The sequence below is a fragment of the Nicotiana tomentosiformis genome, chromosome 6, assembly GCF_000390325.3.
Source record: "Nicotiana tomentosiformis chromosome 6, ASM39032v3, whole genome shotgun sequence".
Classification (NCBI taxonomy): Eukaryota; Viridiplantae; Streptophyta; class Magnoliopsida; order Solanales; family Solanaceae; genus Nicotiana; species Nicotiana tomentosiformis.
This window is the reverse complement of record NC_090817.1, coordinates 32,871,808-32,892,546: the sequence shown is the minus strand read 5'-3', so window position 1 is coordinate 32,892,546 and position 20,739 is coordinate 32,871,808. Positions and strand designations below refer to the sequence as shown.

At 37.8% G+C, this 20,739-nt stretch overlaps 1 protein-coding gene across 1 annotated transcript; it reads right to left on the bottom strand.

Moving 5' to 3' along the window:
* Positions 1–815: 815 nt before the first annotated feature.
* On the bottom strand, positions 816–5,217 carry LOC138893761 (uncharacterized). Its single transcript, XM_070178420.1, has 5 exons — positions 4,558–5,217; positions 3,684–3,757; positions 2,787–3,063; positions 2,264–2,560; positions 816–1,127 (listed from the first exon to the last, which is right to left on the bottom strand). Exons 1-5 carry the CDS (start codon positions 5,215–5,217, stop codon positions 816–818), a joined length of 1,620 nt encoding a protein of 539 aa, XP_070034521.1.
* Positions 5,218–20,739: the final 15,522 nt, after the last annotated feature.

The following is a 20,739-nucleotide window of genomic DNA, read 5'->3' as shown; positions in this document are numbered from 1 at the left end:
CACCAGGCATCAGAGGTTACTGGCTATGCCCACGGGAGCATATAGAACCCGGGCATCCTCCGGGACAGTAAGAATAACTACTCTCTTGCGACCAGGGTCCACACTCGGAGCGGGAAACTAATTAATCAATTTTGGGCTCGAACTCGTCCCGCCAGCTTCCGAAGATATATCCTTCTTCGAGACTTCCAGGTCGCCCAGCCCGAAAAAATCTTGCAAAGTGGATGAATCTACACCATTAAAGAAAGAATGAAGGGGGTCGTCCGCACCATGAACCCCTTCCCAAAGTTCATATCAGAATTCAAGGCAGCTGTAGCAGCCTCATTAATAACCAAAGGGGTAAGGCCCTACACATATCGGTGCACTCTCGCCTCTATAGTGGGTAGCATGTATACAAAATACTTGGACAAGCATGCAAATCTCATATGGTACTCCTACACACTCTTGCTACCTTGTCTAAAGCTCTCAAACTCAACAACACGGGCTGCCTTAGTTTCGGCAGGAAAGAAACGATCAATGAAAGCATCAGTGAACTCATTCCACCTAGCCGGAGGGCTCCCCTCCTCACGGGACTCATCCCACAATTCAAACCAAGAATATGCCACCTCTTTCAAGCGGTAGGAAGCCAACTCTACTGCTTTCATCTTTGTGACACGTATAACTCGAAGAGTCTTGTGCTTCTCATCAATAAAGTCCTAGGGTTCCTTCTCGGGATTAGTACCCGTGAACACTGGAGTATCTAACAGAAGAAACTTGTTCACTTTGGAACTAGCAGAATCCCCTAGCTGACTGGATGAAGTAGGCGCAACATTTGATCTTTATGCTTGAGAAGCCACTATCTGAGCCAACATCTGTATGGATCCCCTAAGATCCCCATCAGAAACATCGGGACTGCAAGCTGGGACTGGAGGTGGAACTGGAGTATTAGTTGGAGGGATTGTTGCACCCTCAGTAGATGCAGGAACTGGCTCAGTCTGATCAGGTATAGTGGAATCAGGTAGTGTAGTGGTCAAGAGAATATTCTCACCCCTCGGGTGCTCACCCGCATTATCAAGTAAAGAATTAACTGCCATTCTTGGGGTTGCATTGTCTCCTTGGCCAGTTCTTGCTTTCTTCGTAGGTTCCATGTACTGAAAATTACAGCAATGCACGAGCTAGATAAGGAACAATCTTACAATCAGCTTTATCGCACGATTCTAGAACATCAAAGAAGGGTGTTATTCCTAAATGCCCAAGTAGCCTCCTAATTATAGATGTAGTCGACAACACACCGATAAGAAGGACTCTACTAGACACCTCTCCGAGATATCCTAGGACACTTTAAAACCTTAGCCTATGATACCAAGTTTGTCATGCCCCGACCACGGGGAGCGCGACTGATGCTCAACCGAGATACCCTAGTCGAGCAAGCCTGTACAATACCTTATACCCAACTCGCCCATGAATAAAGAGAAGATATATTTATATCATTAATTAAATGTTGAGTGGACACCATGAACAATGCCAATTCCATTACCATTAGTCACTTCATTTTATAGTCTCAAAATACCTACACAATCATAGTTAAAGTGCAACAAGTGATTTAAATACAACAAGGCTAGTTTGAATTTCCCAACACCCATATACAACCCACACTGTGTCTACAGAGCCTCTATGGATACAAAATCCGATGATAACTCTAGCAACAAGGCCCCGACTATACCTCAAAACATAATACACGTGGGTTGAGAATACTGTTCCTTGATATACAGTTGAGCCGTGAATAACCGTGAGCTATTTCCTTGATATACAGTTGAGCATACTGTTCTGCCGTGTCGGTAGCCTTAACAGTAAGAAGTGTGCTAATTTTGTGAGTCGGTACACAATCACCTAAATCGATTTAACTTGCGAGGAGTGCGAGGTAGTCCCACCACAAAGTCCATATTGATCATCTCCCATTTCCACAACAGAATTTCTATGTTCTGTGCCAACCCACTGGGCCTTTGGTATTCGGCCTTCACTTGCTGACAATTTGGACATCTTGCCACAAAGTTCGCTACATTCCTATTCATATCATTCCACCAGTATACTTCCTTAAGATCATGATACATCTTTGTAGAGCCGGGTGCACGGAATACCTAGAAGTGTGAGCCTCAATCATGATTCTTTCCTGGAGATCATCTACATTTGGAACACATAGTCACCCTTGGTACCTTAGTGTACCATCATCCATGCCAAGAGAAAAGGCCATGGTCTTATGTTTATAAATCCCTTCCTTAAATTGTACCCATAATGTATCATTGTATTGCTTCTCCTTGACTTCCACAACAAGCGATAATTTAGCCCTAGTTTGCACAATCACTCCTCCTTCACTAGAGTCCGCAAGACGGACTCCCAAACTAGCCAACCGATGAACCTCCTTGGCCAACGGCCTTTGATATGCCTCCAAGTGAGCCAAACTGCCCATAGATTTCTGGCTAAGAGCAGCCGCCATAACATTAGCCTTTCCTGGATGATATAGAATATCGATGTCGTAATCCTTGAGCAACTCAAGCCATCTTCTCTGCCTCAGATTCAATTCCTTCTGTTTGAAAATATATTGAAGGCTTTTATGGTCAGTGAACATAACCACATGTACCCCATACAGATAATGATGCCAAATCATCAATGCAAACACCATCGCCGACTCTAATTCATAAGTTGGATAGTTTTTTTTCATGATTCTTGAGTTTCCTAGAAGCTTAAGCTATCACCGTTCCGCATTGCATTAAGACACACCCAAGTCCGATTCTTGAAGCATCACAATATACCACAAACCCACCTGTACCCTCTGGTAGGGTCAACACTGGTGCCATAGTCAATCTCGATTTCAACTCTTGTAAGCTCCTTTCATAAGCATCTAACCATTGGAACTTAATCGCCTTCTGCGTCAATTTAGTCAACGGATATGTAAGGGTAGATAACTCATCCACAAACTTCCTGTAATATCCAGCTAAGCCTACAAAACTGCGAATCTCAGTTGGAGTTGTAAGTCTAGGCCAATTCTTCATAGCTGCAATTTTCTGAGGATCAACCTTAATCCCTTCTCTGGAGACGACATGACCCAAGAACGTGACAGATTCTAGCCAAAATTCATATTTCAAAAACTTCGCATACAACTTGTGTTGATATAGAGTCTGTAGAACTGCCCTGAGATTATCAGCATGGTCCTCTCGACTTCATAAATATACAAGGATATCATCAATAAACACTATCACGAAGGAGTCAAGAAAAGTCTTGAAGACTCGGTTCATAAGATCCATGAAAGCTGTGGGGGCATTTGTTAGCCCAAAAGACATTACCAGGAATTCAAAGTGCCCATACCGGGTCCTGAAAGATGTTTTCAGAATATCCTGCTCCCTGATCTTCAGTTGGTGATACCGGATCTTAAATCGATCTTGGAGAAGTACTTAACACCTTGCAATTGTTCAAACAAGTCATCTATCCTTGGAAGTGAGTACTTATTCTTGATCGTGACCTTGTTGAGCTACCGATAATCAATACACATTCTCAGTGACCTATCTTTCTTCCTTACTAAAAGGACCGGTGCGTCCCAAGGCGACACACTCGACTGGATGCAACCCTTCTCTAACAAATCCTTTAATTGTTCCTTTAGCTCTTTCAATTCTGCCGGTGTCATTATGTAGTGTGGAATAGATACAGGTTACGTGGATGGCATCACCTTAATCCTAAAATCAATTTCCTTGTCTGGTGGAATCCCAGGGAGATCATCCGGAAAGACCTACGAAAATTCATTCACAACCGGCATAGACTCAAGTGCAGGTGCCTCAACATCGGTGTCCTTAACGCGGACCAAATGGTAAATACACCCCTTGTTAATCATCTTCGTGGCCTTAAGGTAAGAAATAAACCTACCTTTCAGCACCACACCATCCCCATTCCATTCAATCATTGACTCATTTGGAAATTCAAACCTAACGGTTCTGGTTCGAAAATCAAGCTTAGCGAAACATGAATAAAGCCAATCCATCACCATTATTATATCAAAATCTACCATCCCAATTCAATGAGGTCGGCCATGGTGTCCCGACCGCACCGTGACAACACAATCCCTATAAACCCCGGTGGCCACAATAGACTCACAAACTGGAGTAGATACAGAGAATGACTCATGAAGTTGTTCCGGTTCTATCCCAATTTCCGTAGCAACATAGGGAGTGACATAGGACAAAGTGGAACCGGGATCAATTAGATCATACACATCATGAGATTGGACAATCAATATACTTGTGACAACATCTGGAGAAGCCTCTGAACTCTGGCGACCCTTCATAGCAAAGAAACTGCTGGGTCCTCCCAAACTTTGTGTACCACCCCTAGCTACACCACGCCCTGTGAGTGTTGGAGTGCCTAGAGATGGAGGAGTTGTTGCGGATGTAGTAGCTGCAGAACTGGCTGGATGTGTCATACCCCTGCCCACACCCTGGCGAGGCAAATGACAATCCCTCTAAATTTGACCCCTCAATCTGCACCGATAGCATATGGGTAGGTCCATGTAGCAAATTCCCAAGTGCATCTTACCACACCTAGGACATGGGGGCCTCCGCTGCTGATGGAATATCCCACCAGGCCGACCCTGCTAGTAGGATCCCCTATTGCCTTGACCGAGCCTAAAATGACTCCACTGCTGTTGACTGGGACCTGACGGCGTTGCACTAACTGAAGACTAAGCAAAAGACTGGGATGGCCCTGATGACCCTCCCTTGAATGATGGCCTACCATCATCACCACCCAAAGAACCTCCAAGATTGCACTATTTTGCTCCATCCTATTCTTCAATTTATGGTTCTCTGTAGCTTGAGAAAATGCCACCATCATCCCATAGTTCATATCAGAATTCAAGGAAGTTGTAGCGGTCTCATTAATAACCAAGGGGCTAAAGCCCTGCACAAACCTCCGCACTCTCGCCTCCATAGTGGGTAGCATGTATACAACATACTTGGACAGGTGCACGAATCTCATATGGTACTCCCACATACTAAGGCTACCTTGCCTTACGCTCTCAAATTTAGTGGCACGGTCTGCCTTAGTCTCGTTAGGCAAGAAATGATCAATGAAAGCATCAGTGAACTTATTCCACATCGCCGGAGGGCTCCCCTCCTCACGGGACTCCTCCCACAATTCAAACCAATAATATGCCACCTCTCTCAGGCGGTAGGAAGCCAACTCCAGTACTTTCATCTCAGTAGCACGCAGAACCTAAGGAGTCTTGTTCATCTCATCAATAAAGTCCCGGGGGTCCTCTTCGGGATTAGTACCCATGAACACTGGAGGATCTAACTGAAGAAACTTGTTCACCCTGGAACTAGAAGATTCCCTTGGCTGACTAGAAGAAGTAGGCACAACATTTGATCTCTGGGCCTAAGAAGCCACTATCTGAGCCAACATCTGTATGGTTCCCCTAAGAACACCCTCAGAAACATCGGGATAGGAAGTTGGGGCTGGAAGTGGAACTGGAGTATCAGTTGGAGGGATCGTTGCACCCTCAGTAGGTGCAGAAACTAGCGCAGTCTGATCAGGTATAGTGGAATTAGGTATTGTAGTGGTCAGGGAAATATTCTCACCCCTCGGGTTCTCACCCGCATCATCAAGTAAAGAATCAATTGCCACTCCTGGGGTGGCATTAGCTCCTTGGCCAGTTCTTGCTTTCTTCCTAGGTGCCATGTACTGAACATTATAGCAAGGCATGAGTTAGAGGAGGAACAATCTTACAATCAGCTTTATCGCACTATTCTAGAACATCAAAGAATGGTGTTATTCCTAAATGCCCAAGTAGCCTCCTAATTGTAGATGTGGTCGACAACACACCGATAAGAAGGACTCTACTAGACATGTCTCCGAGACATCCTAGGACACTTTAAAACCTTAGGCTCTGATACCAAATTTGTCACGCCCCGACATCGGGGAGCGCGATGGGCGCTCAACCGAGATACCCTGACCGAGCAAGCCTACACAATACCTTCTACCCAACTCGCCCATGAATAAAGAGAAGATATACTTATATCATTAATTAAACATTGAGTGGACTCCATGAACAATGCCAATTCTATTACCATTAGTCACTTCATTTTATACAACAATGAAATTGCAACAAGTGATTCAAATACAACAAGGCTAGTTTGAATTTTCCAACACCCATATACAACCCACACTACTCAAAATACCTACACAATCATAGTTAAAGTGCAACAAGTGATTCAAATACAACAAGGCTAGTTTGAATTTCCCAACACCCATATACAACCCACACTATGTCTACAGAGCATTTATACCTCAAAACATAATACACGTGGGACAAAATATACACAACCCGAATGAAGTGGGGCTCACCAAATCTGCTGAGAATAGGATGTACTGCTATCAATGATCAATGCCACCTGCTGCGGAACTACCTGCATCCATTAAAGATGTAGCGCCCCCGAAAAAAATGACATTAGTACATATGGAATAGTACTAGTATGTAAGACTAAACACCCTTTCGTTAGAAAAAATTATAACACAAGGAAGGATAGTCATAAATCAATGAAAGCCGCAGACAATACTAAAACATCAAATTAGGAGCAAGATAAGTGTCAAGTAAATTTCAATTATTTTAGGTCGGAAGATCTTAGCACCGATATACCACTGTGATTTTAGTATGGAGTCCGATCACGTCCCGATCGGCTAGGCCGTCTTACCCGAAGACATCAACCACAATCACAATCACTATCACAGTTTCAATCATTATCTCAATCACAATTTTCAGCACAATCACCACCATGTGTGCGGCATAGTATTCGATCATGACTCGACTGGCTAGGCCGTCTCACCACAATGTTGTGTGGATCGACATCACCCTTTTCTAGCAATCATCTCATCCCAATAAACGGGAATATCTCATCACATCAATCTCGTCCCAAATGAGGGGAATAATTACAATCCATTCCTACACCGACATGTGTAGTTTCGGGGTTAGGCTATTTCAACCTACCCTTTCTCGGTGACTAGAGATACTCCCAAAGTGTTTGTTATTAAAAGGATTCATAACTCATTTCAACATCTTTTACACGTTTCTTAATTTCATTGGCACTAGTGGCCCCAACTGTAATATCATTCTTGGCACGTTGGCCGAATTTGATATTTCATGCTCTGGTCGCCTCTTTCACTTTCCAACATCATCACGGATCATTAACAATAAAGCATTTCTATTCAAGACTTGAGTACACATGCGAGAAAGTAAGAGTCTTAAGCACATTGAGATTTCTTACACAATTTGGCATAATAGCTTTCGTTTGAATCACGACTTGAAGTTATAACATTTAGACATGCAACCCATACTTTGAACACATTCTCAATTAGCAACACAACATAACAGGAACATTCAGAATACATATTGAACATATATATCTTTTGACACAAGGCTTATTTGGAATAATCAATTTATAATGAGCAACTCGGGACTTACAAGGACATTGTGGGGTTCAATTCTAAAAGAGGAGTTTAGCCAACATACCTCGCTTTGAGCTTTCCTTAATTCACTACTCAGTTCCAAAAATCCTAAAAACTTTGATCTATTTTGAGATATAGCAAAATTGAACACAAATTAGGAAGGAGTTCGTGGTTCTAACTCATTTGTGCATTTTATCAAACACTAAGTGGGTATTATGAGTTCAAGGTCCTCCTATGGTGGATTCATTCATTCCACTACCAAAAGTCTATCCAATTTAGCTCAACATTCTTCCCCCAACCCTTGATAGTACATGCATGCATAATGGACAACTCCCACACCCAAGAATTGCTTTTTCTCATTACCTATTTTCACTAAAACCACGAAATTAAGGGCTAGTGAGTAGAATCTTACCTCTAGGATGAAGACCTGGTGAATTTTTCTTGTGAATTCTTCAACTTTGAGCAATAGTTGATGAACAATAAGCTTGGGAACTTCCCATCTCACTCTTTGGCACTCCCTCTCTCTAGAAATATCAGATTTTTGCTTCACAAGTGTCCCTTTACTTCAATATATCGAAATAGGGTCGGGTAAATTTTTTTTTAGAAAAGTGAAGCCCTGAGCGGTCCGCAAAATGGACCGCACACTGGCCCTCCAGAACTGGGCATTTCTGCCTCACTCTGTGACCGGTTTGCGGTCCGCAGTCCAATTCTGTGGTCGCACAATGCGTTGCAGAACTTCCCTCGGGAAAGTTTTATGTTGGGGATGCGATGGATTGTGCGGCCCGCGAAATGATTATGCGACCGCATAATGGTCCAAAAATTTGCTCAAGTTTCTGCTTCAGTGTCCGTCAGATTTGCGGTCCGCAGATCAGTCCTGTGATCGCAGAATAAACCGCAGAAACACCGTGCACATCCAAAAATTTCCTTCAACTCCCCAACGCACTGTTCAACCCAAAAAGTCTGAACCGCGGCTCGCAAGATCGCCGCGAATAATCTCTACAATCATCAACACATAAGTCTACCTCGGCATCACGAAACCCCGGGTTAGGTAAAACCTTTTTTACAGGGCCTTACAAGAGGGGTCGATCCGTGGGCAATAAAAATGTCGTATTCTTCCGACTCATCCCTTAGCCGGAGAAGCGAGTCAGAATACGGAACCTGGGAGCTGGTACACTTATTGGGCTTACGAGCCACCCTCTTCTTTGGCTTCACCTCGGCACCTCGAAGGAAAACCTTACCATGGGAATGAGCCTTCTATCGAACCTTCAAAAGCTTGCTCCATGAGCGTTCAAAGTATAACATCTGATTGCATATGCCCTCGATCCACTCCTTGAGCCAGGGGGACCGCATTTAGAACCCAGGCAATAGCCGCACAACCACAAATACGAATGATGGGAAATGAAATGAAGAAAAATTGACACTTAAGGAAAGGCTGCACTTATGAGATGTATCCCACTTCTTGGGGAATGGAATAAACTCGGGAGGGATCAGATATTTGGTCTTCACCCGAATGAAGCGTCCTTGGAAGCCTCGGTCTCGATCCTCGTCAATGCTCAAAAAGAGGGCCTTGCTGGTCTGGCGAGTAGGCTTAATTAGTCCCCCCCTCCCCGGAAAATTCGGGGAATGTATAGACGAAGCAGGTGGTCGAGGGTGAAACGAGGAGACTCGATTTTATTCACAAAATACCGAAGGAGGATCACGATCCTCTAGAGAGATGGGTGTATTTTCCCCAGGCACACCTCGTATCTCTTGCAAAAATCCAAAATGACAGGGTCTACCGGGCCCAATGTGAAGGGATAGGTGTAAATACTTAAATACCCTTCCACATGGGTAGTGAAATCGTCTTCAGGCCCTGGGACTACCACATCCTTATCTCCCCATTTACAGTCCTCTCGGGCAGTGGGGAGGGTATCTTCGGTGACAGAGCATATATATCTCGATGCCCATTCACCTCGGTCTTGTTTAGAGGAGGCATTCTCGACCTTGAAGTCGTCCGCAATTGAACATCCCCCAGGAATAAAACTTTTCAAGAGGGCTCGGGGGTCGGGGTGGTGGCAGCTGACTCGGTGGAAGCGATTTCGGGAGCAACCATCTCGAGGACAACCATTTCGGGAGCGGCCGCTTCGGTACTGGCGGCCGGATGGAAAGATGAAGAGGCAGCCTGCTGAGGAACTGACTTGGAAGGTTTAACCATTACTATCTAAGAAAGCTTGAAAATTTAGAGAAAAAGTATGGAGATTTGAAGGAGCAAGTTTAAAGGTTGAAGAAAAGAGTATGAAGACTTGAAGATTTGAAGAAAATCTAGGTGAGAACCTAAGAACAATTCTGAAGATTTGAAGATCAAAGGGGAAGATATGAAAGTTTGAAAGAAGTTGATGACAACTGGGAAAATCGAAGGTAGAAGCTTGATCAGAAAGTGGAAAAAGAGCAAAGGGTAGAAGCTTTTATAGGGGAAGCACGCGGCGCTTCACATTCGGAGTCAACCAGATGATGGTTGACACGCGTCCAAAGTTAGAACGACGTGACTGATGGGACGTTTTTACTTCTTCGTCGTTTCGGTTGTAACGTACGAAGGAAGGAACCAGAGAACATCTGTCATTTCTCATCGTTTCGGCGAACCTTCTCTCCGAGAAACGAGAGGACTATCTGTATACGGGTAAACATGGGGCCAATGAGCACCCCGATTTCTCGGTGGGACAAACGAAGCAAGGACATAACTACAATGAATCAGAATCGAAGCTAGGAACCTCTCGTACCAAGGTCCGAACAAAGCGCCTGCCACTGGTGCCATCGAGACCACACCCCCCGGATCCGGTTCCAGCTCCAAGACCTCGGAAAGCATTACCAAACGTCCGCACACGATGAACAAAGGGCCGTGATATCCGTGCCCAACCGTCACGGATATCACGGCATAGGTCTTGACCCGTATCGACAGCAGATTAGTGATTAACGAAAAATAAGATTTTTACCTTTTTTAGAATTATACTAGGGATGAAACTCTACTACTATATAAAGGGAGTGATTTTTATTCAAGAAAAATATTTTCAACACGCATATAAAGGCAATATAAACTTGTTTTCTCTGCTTCTAAGTTATCTCAAAGTTCTTATTCTTGTTCATAGCTTTTCATACATATTTTGGCTCCGAATCGAAGACAGACTAATTGTTAAGCTTTGATCCGAGCGTGGACTCAATACAACAACTGGTTTGGCTATTTATTTTATCTTTAATTTGCTTATCTAACGTTGTTGATCACTTGTATTGGATTAGACCACATATCCTTAAAACCGTATATAAATTTAATTGTTATTCATTTTTATGGGTAAACAACCCGAGGAATACGCTATTTCTGGGTCAAGTACAGAATGAGAAAGAGAGAGAATATGTTGTTATCGGTGAGGAGGAAGATAGATTCACCTGAGAGGAGGCTAGGAATTCTTTTCCTTGTTTAATACTAGGGGAATTAGAGTCCAAATATTAATTACTACAAACTGGGTACGTATTAAATAATTTATAAAAATTAGGTACAGATTAAGTGGCGGTACTAATATCGGCTATTGGTGCACTTCGCCGGGATAGAGCTGATCAAATCTAATATAAAATATTAATTAACACGGTGTCAAACTCAATTTTCTGAATACAATCCGAATGCTGTTCCTAGCAAATCTACTTGAAGTTGCTTTTATAATGTTTGCACAGAAATAAAATAAAGTCCTTATTTTCTCTCAGCTTTGTACCCCCTTCCATTTAAATATCAAATTAGTCGCTAAACTTACGCAAATGTTTGATCAGACATTGCCAACTTTAGTGTATCAGGTTGTTGTCGAAGAATCTGTAATTTTTTCTTTTTCTTTTTTAGTGCATGATGCATTTGAGCTTTACATTTTTCAGCCGAAACATGTTAATATAAGAGCTTATGGTTTTCTGATCCGTTAGCTGACAAATAAATAAATTGACCAAGTGTCACTTTCTGCAATGCAAAATAATGGATTTAGTGGCAGGTCTCTGTGCTTAAGCTATATGTGGACATAGGCTAGGGGTAGGGGAGGTCGTGTTGAGATGCAATGTAATGCAAACGTCCCTTATATACCAAAGTGCCAATAATCTGGATCCATAAAGACAACAAGCAGTAAAGAGTTTGCAATTTATTACTAGTGTTTTTTCTGTCTTCTGAATCTCTTTGTGCACTTATATGAAGTCATATATCCAAATGGAAGGTTACTGATGGTAAATATAGAGAACTGCCACTATCATAACATGTTAAACCATGTGCACACTATATATTAATCTATCTTTTAGAAGTGTCAAGGTTTAGCAATAGTGGTAATTTGTTGTGTTAGAAGCTCACAAATAATTTCTCACCACACAAATCAAAACTTGGGAACTTAAGTTTATTAGTTTTACATAATTTATCAACTTTAAATGTAAGTTTACCAGAGCTCCCAATAGCGCGTGCATGATCCGTGTGATTATTCTATGGTTGTTATGTTAAGAGATTGTGGCGTACATTCGAGCGTTTAAGAATATGTATAATGGAGCCAAGACCCGAGCCAGAACATTAGGAGGAGACTCGGAAAATCGGAACACTTCCCAGTTGAGATGGAATTGCACTAGAGAACAACTCATAGCCCATTTTTATTTGCCTTGATGATGGATGAATTGACAAGACATATTCGAGGGGAGGTACAATGGTGTATGTTATTTACAGATGACATAGTATTGATTGATGATACACGAGACAAAGTTAATGATAGACCAGAGATTTAGAGACAAACCCTAGAGTCTAAAGGTTTTAGGTTGAGCAGGACTAAAACAGAGTACACAAAGTGTAAGTTCAGTGACACATCATATGAGGCAGATCTAAAAGTGTGGATCAATACACAAGTCATTCATCAGAGAGGAAGCTTCAAGTATCTTGGGTCAATAATCCAAGAAAATTGGGAGATCGACGATGATGTCACATATTGTATTGGAGCAGGATAGATAAAATTGAAGCTCGCATCTGGTGTCCTATGTGATAAGAATGTGCACCAATACTTAAAAGGTAAGTTATATAGAGTGGTTGTTAGACGAACTATGTTATATGCGGCATAGTATCGTTCAGTCAAGAATTTACACGTTGAGAAGATGAAAGTAGCGAAAATGAGGATGCTTAGATAGATATGTGAGCATACTAGGAGAGATAAGATTATGAACCAAGATATAAGGACAAGGTGGGATTGGCCTTCGTGATGAACAAGATGCTGGAAGTGAGACTGAGATGGTTCGGACATGTGAAGAGGAGGAGCACAAATGCCCTAGTGAGGAGATGCGAGATGTTGGTAGTAATAGGTCTAATGAGAGGTAGAGATAGACCGAGAAAGAATTATGAGAGGTAATTAGACAGGACATAGCACATCTTCAGCTTACTGAGAATATGACCCTAGATAAGAGAGTATGGGGGTTGAGGATTAGGATAGAAAGTAAGTAGGTAATCAAGCGATTTCTCTCTTTTTGTGGGAGAGCATGGTTCTAGTTTAGAGCACCTTATCTGCTCCCTCTTTTCCTTATCACTACTATTATTATTATTCAATTATTATCATTCTTCAATTTTATTTGTACTGTGATTCTTTTACTTTTAATTTGTTATTATTACTATTTTTACTACCAATACTATTTTTTCAGTATTTTCATTTTAGTTTTTTTTTTTTTTTACCCTTTTTTCATTTTTTAAACATATTTTGAAAATACTTTTCTTGAGTCAAGGGTCAATCATAAACAATTCATCTACCTCACACAAAGTAGAAATAATGTATGCGTACACCCCATCTTCGCAAACCTCACTTATGAGATCATACTAGTATGTTATTATTGTATTACATGTCAAGAGATTGTAATATAGTTGCTTCCATTTTAAACCTTGTTTCATTACCAACTATTTATAGTGAGTTGCATCATTTTCTTAATACTATCATCTTTTTGCTTTGACGAATTTGCTTGATTTGTGCCCTGAGAAGGTGGAGAACTATAAGCAGAAGAGCATACATGCAGAAGAGATACGTTACTGTCTTGAAGGGAGTGGACCGGGGCATAGGGTGTAATATATAGGTTTGGTTGAATCAAATAATTTTAGCCTACATCGCGTGTATATATATATATATATATATATATATATATATATATATATATATATATTAAAAATTCACAAAATATGAACAAATATAAAATTTTGAATTCAATTATTAATACTTGATTTCGCTATCTTAAACTCCCGAACTCATAAAATATATATTTTTGTATGCATTCTCATGCTAGGATTCACTTGTATGAAATGCAGATCCTCAATTTATTTGTATATAATACTACTATGTATTAATAAAAACTAACTACTCCAATTTAGGGGATTCTTTATGTATTCTTCCTTTAGTTTTACTCAAATGCATGTGTAGAACGATAAAATATATGATGTAAAAAATGACTCGAATGGGATGCTCTAATTAATAGAAGTAATGAATTGTCATGATTTTAGATTCGATTTTCTCGGATGATGCACGTCAAAAGTCATTCTTGATATTTTGTAATTTGAATATGGCCCCAAGTACTTTATTAAGAATGACATACCTAACTATCTACTCTAACTTAGGGAGGTCATTATGTATATTCCCTTTAGTTTGACTCAATTGCACGTGCATGTAAGACATGATGTAATAAATGATTCACATGACATGCTCCAATTAATAGAAGTAATGAGTTGTCATGATTTTAGATCCATTTTTCTAGAATGATGCGTGTGAGAATTCCGTTTGTAGCATTTTGTAATGTGAATATGACTACTCAAGTATTATATCAATTAGCATACATACTTCAATATTAAATAAAATTGAACACAGTTTCAATTTTATTGTATGCTTTCTCATGTTAGAATTTACTCTTATGAGACTGCAGATCCTCAATTTATTTGCATATAATACTCACTACTCCATTAGATAACTCAATGCTATGCATTAACAAAAAACTATCTACTCTATATTCTAAGTCCATATAGCATTAACAGTTTAGCTTGAAGACTTCTTTAAGGATGATGATCATTTTGTATGTGAACATAATACACGAAATAGCGCAAAACTGCGTTGTCTATGAGAAGAACTCAACGCACTGCAGGTTTCATAAAATGAAGCCAAATCGATGGTTAAACAACGTTTGCATGTTGAACAAAGAACAAATATATTGGGTAGATCAGGCAAAACTATCTTTTTATTAGTATACAGTATTGAATCTCTTTGATATAAAGAAAGATATTAGTGTAATTGTAAGAAGGTTCAAAATTATTTCAGGTCTCAGGCAAATCACCACTTGTGGCATTGTAGTTTTTATTTGCGCTCCGTCACTAGTTGCACACATTTCGTATGGTTGGGCACTTTGAATATTAATGAGAAATACTATTTTGATAAAGACTTCTAATTACAAAATCAAGCTAAGATACCCAATCAAAATCATAAATGAGAATATGCAAAATATCCTTTAATATGTTAATTGAATTTTTAGCATAGTTTATTAGTTATAGTTGGATTTCTTTTTTTTTTTGGTGAAGAAAAAACTTTATTGATTCATCACCACTGGCCAATTATATGCTTTCGTTCTCGTTCTTCTTTCTATCTCTATCTATCTCTTCCTTTACATATATTTTATCTATACACTCTTTCCATTATTACATCAAACACCTCTACCTATCTAGTTTTTATCTATGCAGCAGACTTTCAATCCAGTCTTTTTCTTTAGCACTCATCTTTCTTTTCAGGAACGTAATCTTCCACATTCTGCATTCTAGCTTAATCTGGCACAACATATGTGTAGTAGTGGGGATTCTAAGATCCCATACAGCATTATTTCTGGCCTTCCATATCCAGTATACCAGAGCAGCAAGTATGGCAATGACAACTTCCCTGCATCTCTTGACTTTGATGATTCTAGCCATTCTCTTCCATATCCTTGCTGTATCAGTCAGCTGTAGTCATATGCCTATCCAAGAAAGCACTCCCTGTAGTCATTGTTTGGAGAATGAGCATTCAAAGAACAAATGTTGTATAGTCTCCACTTGTGTCTCACATATAAGGCATCTATCATCTTGGCTTATACCAAGATGATATAGTCTAGCTTTTGTCTGCAATCTTTGATGCATAGTGAGCCAGCAGATAAAGCTATGCTTGGGTAGGTTCATCCTATTCCACACCCATTTTCCCCATGGCCAGGCTTCCTTTTCTCCCATTCTCCATATGTAACCACCCTTGATCGTGTACTGTCCATTGGCATTCAACTAACCATTCTGAGTATAACCAGAAGCAAACATCTCCCTGATCATACAGACTTTTTTCCAATACCAGCAAGAATCAGTGGGGTATGCGTACTGCCACCAGTCTTTATCTTTTAAGTAAACGGTACTTATCCATTTCACCCATAGATTATCAGTTTTTTGTGCAATATTCCAGACGTATTTAGCAATTGCAGCTTCATTCCATTTTATAATGTCTGTGATTCAGCCCTCCTTCATGTTTAGTCCTGCACACTAAGTCCCATGCCAATAATGGGGGCTTGTGTGTGACTATTTTCCCATCCTAGATAAAATTTCTACACATATATAGCTGTTATTACATTGAGCACTTGCTTTGGTAGTATGAAGATGGTCGACCAGTAACTGTGTATATGTAGCAATACTGAGTTGACTAGTTGTACTCTCCCAGCATAGGAGAGGTGCCTGGTACCCCAATTTTTTATTCTAGCTGCTATCTTGTCCATGAGTACCTCACAATCCATTTTGAATATTCTTTTGGCTGAGATGGGCACACCAAGATACCTAAATGGTAAGCTCCCTTTTTGGTATCCTGTCATCTCTATAGTTGGATTTCAAAATAGTATAAGATGGTTTTATCTTTAAGTCTCGCGTGTACCTTCCAAAAATGACGGATTTAATATAGGGTCAACTCCTATTTTCAATTGGGAAACTAGGAAGCATAATCTACTATAAATTACTTTTTTGTCAGGCTATTTTGTTCCAATGTCTGAATGCACTTTCCTTTTATTGGAAGAGAGATAGAAAGAGACATTAAATTATAGATATTTTGAAAGATGCTAGCTCTGGCACAACCTAACATGAAATAAGAAAGAAAATATAAAGAAACAATTGTAGTTCATGTGCAAGGGGGTCTATAAATTATGCCGCTTGAGAAGCAAAGAAATGAAAGAAAAAACTTCTATAACGCGTTCTATACTATTCCTGATATGGCATTACTTAAGTTTAGTTTTATTCTCTCTATTCTTGTCATGGCAACTACAAGTTAGTATTCGTCCATCTTTATTTCTAATTATAATTGTGTATTACTTTGTGTTCAGTATGCATATAGCTACAAATATTATTGCATATATATTTTTTGTATTTATTAACAATATGTCAATGTATGTTGTTTGAATGTATATCTTTTCGTATTAAGTTTTTTAAGAATTGATTTAGATAATTTTGATTGTATTTCAGTGAGTATAGCGTGGTTCTCAACGACACAAGTGTTTGCAGCACGAGATGTTAATAGTAATTTCTTTCATTTTGAGAGAAGACTACTTCCGCAACTTATAACTTTTGAGCGAACTTGTTATTCTGACAGTGATTGTAGTGATTGCTGGATTTGTTGTAGATGCCTTGAGGTGCCAGACGCTGGTATCCCTTTTAGTTCGTGTTTCCTTTGACCACGAGCAAATGAGACATCAATACGATCAAAATGGATTCCGCTACTAATCCTGGTTATGCATTTGTCCTTCCTTTTGTACGAAGTCGAGCCTTTTTTCTTTTCTTCTGTTGTTACTAGTTTTCTTGTCTTTCATAATAATAATAATAATAATAAAACCAAGTGAATTACTCTCTATTCAATGGATTCGACTACAGGTGTTGGTTGTGTTAGTCTTTTAGTATCTCATTTATGAACCAACATATAATTACCAAAATCATTTGCTAATTCATTCTACTTGTATCGTACGTTGGGTTTACTTTTGTGTTTAGTATTTATAACCCTTTACCTTTCATCTTGTTTTAAAGAAAAAATTCGTTTTAAACGATCAATCATGTGTTTTCTTAGCTGTGTGCGTGAGAAATATCTCTAAAAGTAACTTCTAAATACAACATAAGAGAGAAATCCAAGTATCAAGACATGGCTTTTTAAAATAAATTAATTACGCCCAAAATTATCAAAAATCAATTAACCATATAGCCTTTTTAAAATTTAACTCATGCTCCTTTGGACAAAATATGAAACATTAGCTATAATATCAATAACCTAATATAAGCTGAAGATCGATAAGGTTACAATTTTTTTTGCCATATCATCATGTCAATAATTTACAACGAATCTTTGCGGATTTAATATCATATATTCAAATTAAGAAATATTTGTCAGGATTCATATTCTGAACGAATTATGACTGACACTCGGTGTTTGAACTTGACTAAGTGAACCTTCTGACTTTCTATTTTGTTCTAGTTGTTGTATCATGCAAACATTTTAAAATAAAATACACGTATCATTTGTAACTTGAATTCAAATAAAATTTGTAAAACTGCAAATATTCTTCTTTTATTCTTAATAACTGCAAAACTAAATGCAAAAAGATGAATTTATAACCCAACTTTATCTATGAAGCCTCTTCTATGACATAAGAATACATGGGAATGCACAAGACAAAGAATTTTCGACTATTACACAAAATAAATAAATAAATATATATCCAGTGAACTGAACGAAGAAAGAATGTGTCTCCATGATAACAAAATAGAGCACACCATATGACTGCTGCATGTGAGGGAAATCCTAAGCCTCCTAAAATGGTGTGCATGTGAGCACACCATTTGGCTTGCTTTAATTATTCCCGGATCCAAACCTCTTTCAATTGGCTCCTTTGTCACATTTACATCTCTCGAGGTCATTCGTCAACTCATACTTAAGAGAGTTGAGACTAGGGGTGGCAAGTGGGCCGGGCCCGGTCCTAAGTGGGCTTCGCGGGCCCGATCCTAAGTGGGCCGGTCCTAAACGGTTCCGGACTTCGCGGGCTTATTGCTGGAACCGGCTCGGGACCGGGACCACGAACTAATGGTCCCGGGTTAAGTGGGCCGGTCCCGGGCCTAAACGGGCCCAACAGAAACTTTGTATTTTTAATTTTTTTTATAGAAGTTAGAGAAAAAAATAGTAATAAAGATATATAAGCTATATTCGATTTATATACTATATATACATCTTAAAATATATATATATATATATATATACTATATTATATATACATAGTATACATCTTAAAATATACTATATATACATCTTAAGATATACTATATATATATAGTATAGTATAGTAGATCTTAAGATATATATACATCTTAAGATATATAAGCTATATATATATATATATAGTAAGATGTGTATATAGTATATCTTAAGATGTATACTATCGAATATGACTTATATACTATTGTGTACATATATATATATATATATATATATATATATATATATATATATATATATATATATATATATGTAGTGAAGTATATAATATTTTACTATAGTATAGTATAGTATATAATATATATATAGTATAGTATAGTATATTTTACTATAGTATAGTATATATATATATATACACACTATATATATATATATATACTATACTATACTATACTATACTATACTATATATACATCTTAAGATATATAAGCTATATTCGATTTATATACTATATGTACATCTTACTATATATATATATATACACACACACTATACTATATATACATAGTATATAAGTCATATTCGATAGTATACATCTTAAGATATACTATATATACATCTTAAGATATATATATATATACACACACACACTATACTATATATATATCTTATATATACACACACTATACTATATATACATAGTATATAAGTCATATTCGATAGTATACATCTTAAGATATATATATAATATATATAGTAAGATGTATATATATTATAGTATAGTATAGTATATACTATATATACAACTTAAGATATATAAGTTATATTCGATATATTCGATATACATATATATATATATAAGCTTATATATATACTATACTATAATATATATACTATACTATACTATATATACATCTTAAGAGATATATATATATATATATATATATATATATATATATATATATATATATATATATATATATATATATATACACACACACTATACTATATATACATATTATATAAGTCATATTCGATAGTATACATCTTAAGATATACTATATATACATAAAAAGATATATATATATATATATATATACACACACACACTATACTATATATACATAGTATATAAGTCATATTCGATAGTATACATCTTAAGATATATATATAATATATATAGTAAGATGTATATATATTATAGTATAGTATAGTATATACTATATATACAACTTAAGATATATAAGCTATATTCGATATATTCGATATATTCGATTTATATACTATATATACATCTTAAGATATACTATATATATATGTATATCTACTATATATATATCTAGTATATCTAGTATACTATGTATATATAGTATATCAAAACGATACTAACCAGTACTGGAAGTGCAGATTTTCAGCACTTTTCTGGGTATAGTACAGACGAGAACATTTATAACTTCTCGAAAATTATAATTAAACAGATAATATCTGTTGAAGACTGGGGTATATCCACAATGAAAGAAAGGCAGATAAGCCTTAACAAAGTGAAAATGAATTTTACTTATTGGGATTATATCCAACCTTTTGAAAAAGAATTTGAATATTCTCCACCTTATTCTTTACTAGAGGTTAATAACCGTTTGTTGAACAAAAATGCAACTCCAGCAAGAGATTCTTCTTTCGATGATTTAAAAATTGAAGTTGAAAACTTGAAACGAGAGATTAAATCTCTTAAACAAAATCAAATGATTTGTGATCATAGGATTACTCAGATTGAGAAAACCAATTCTCCAGCTGAAGAATCTAATGATAAAAACAAAGGTATTTTTAAAAATGATATTGAAGAAAAATCTATTAGTTTTAATCCTAAACATGATATGTTTCTAGGAATGATGCAAATTATTACTGCTCATAAATGGTATATTAAATGTACTATTCTCATTGATAATAGTTTTTCAATTGCAAACATTGCCATGATTGATAGTGGAGCAGATGTTAGCTGCATTCAAGAAGGTTTAGTACCTACGAAATATTTTCAAAA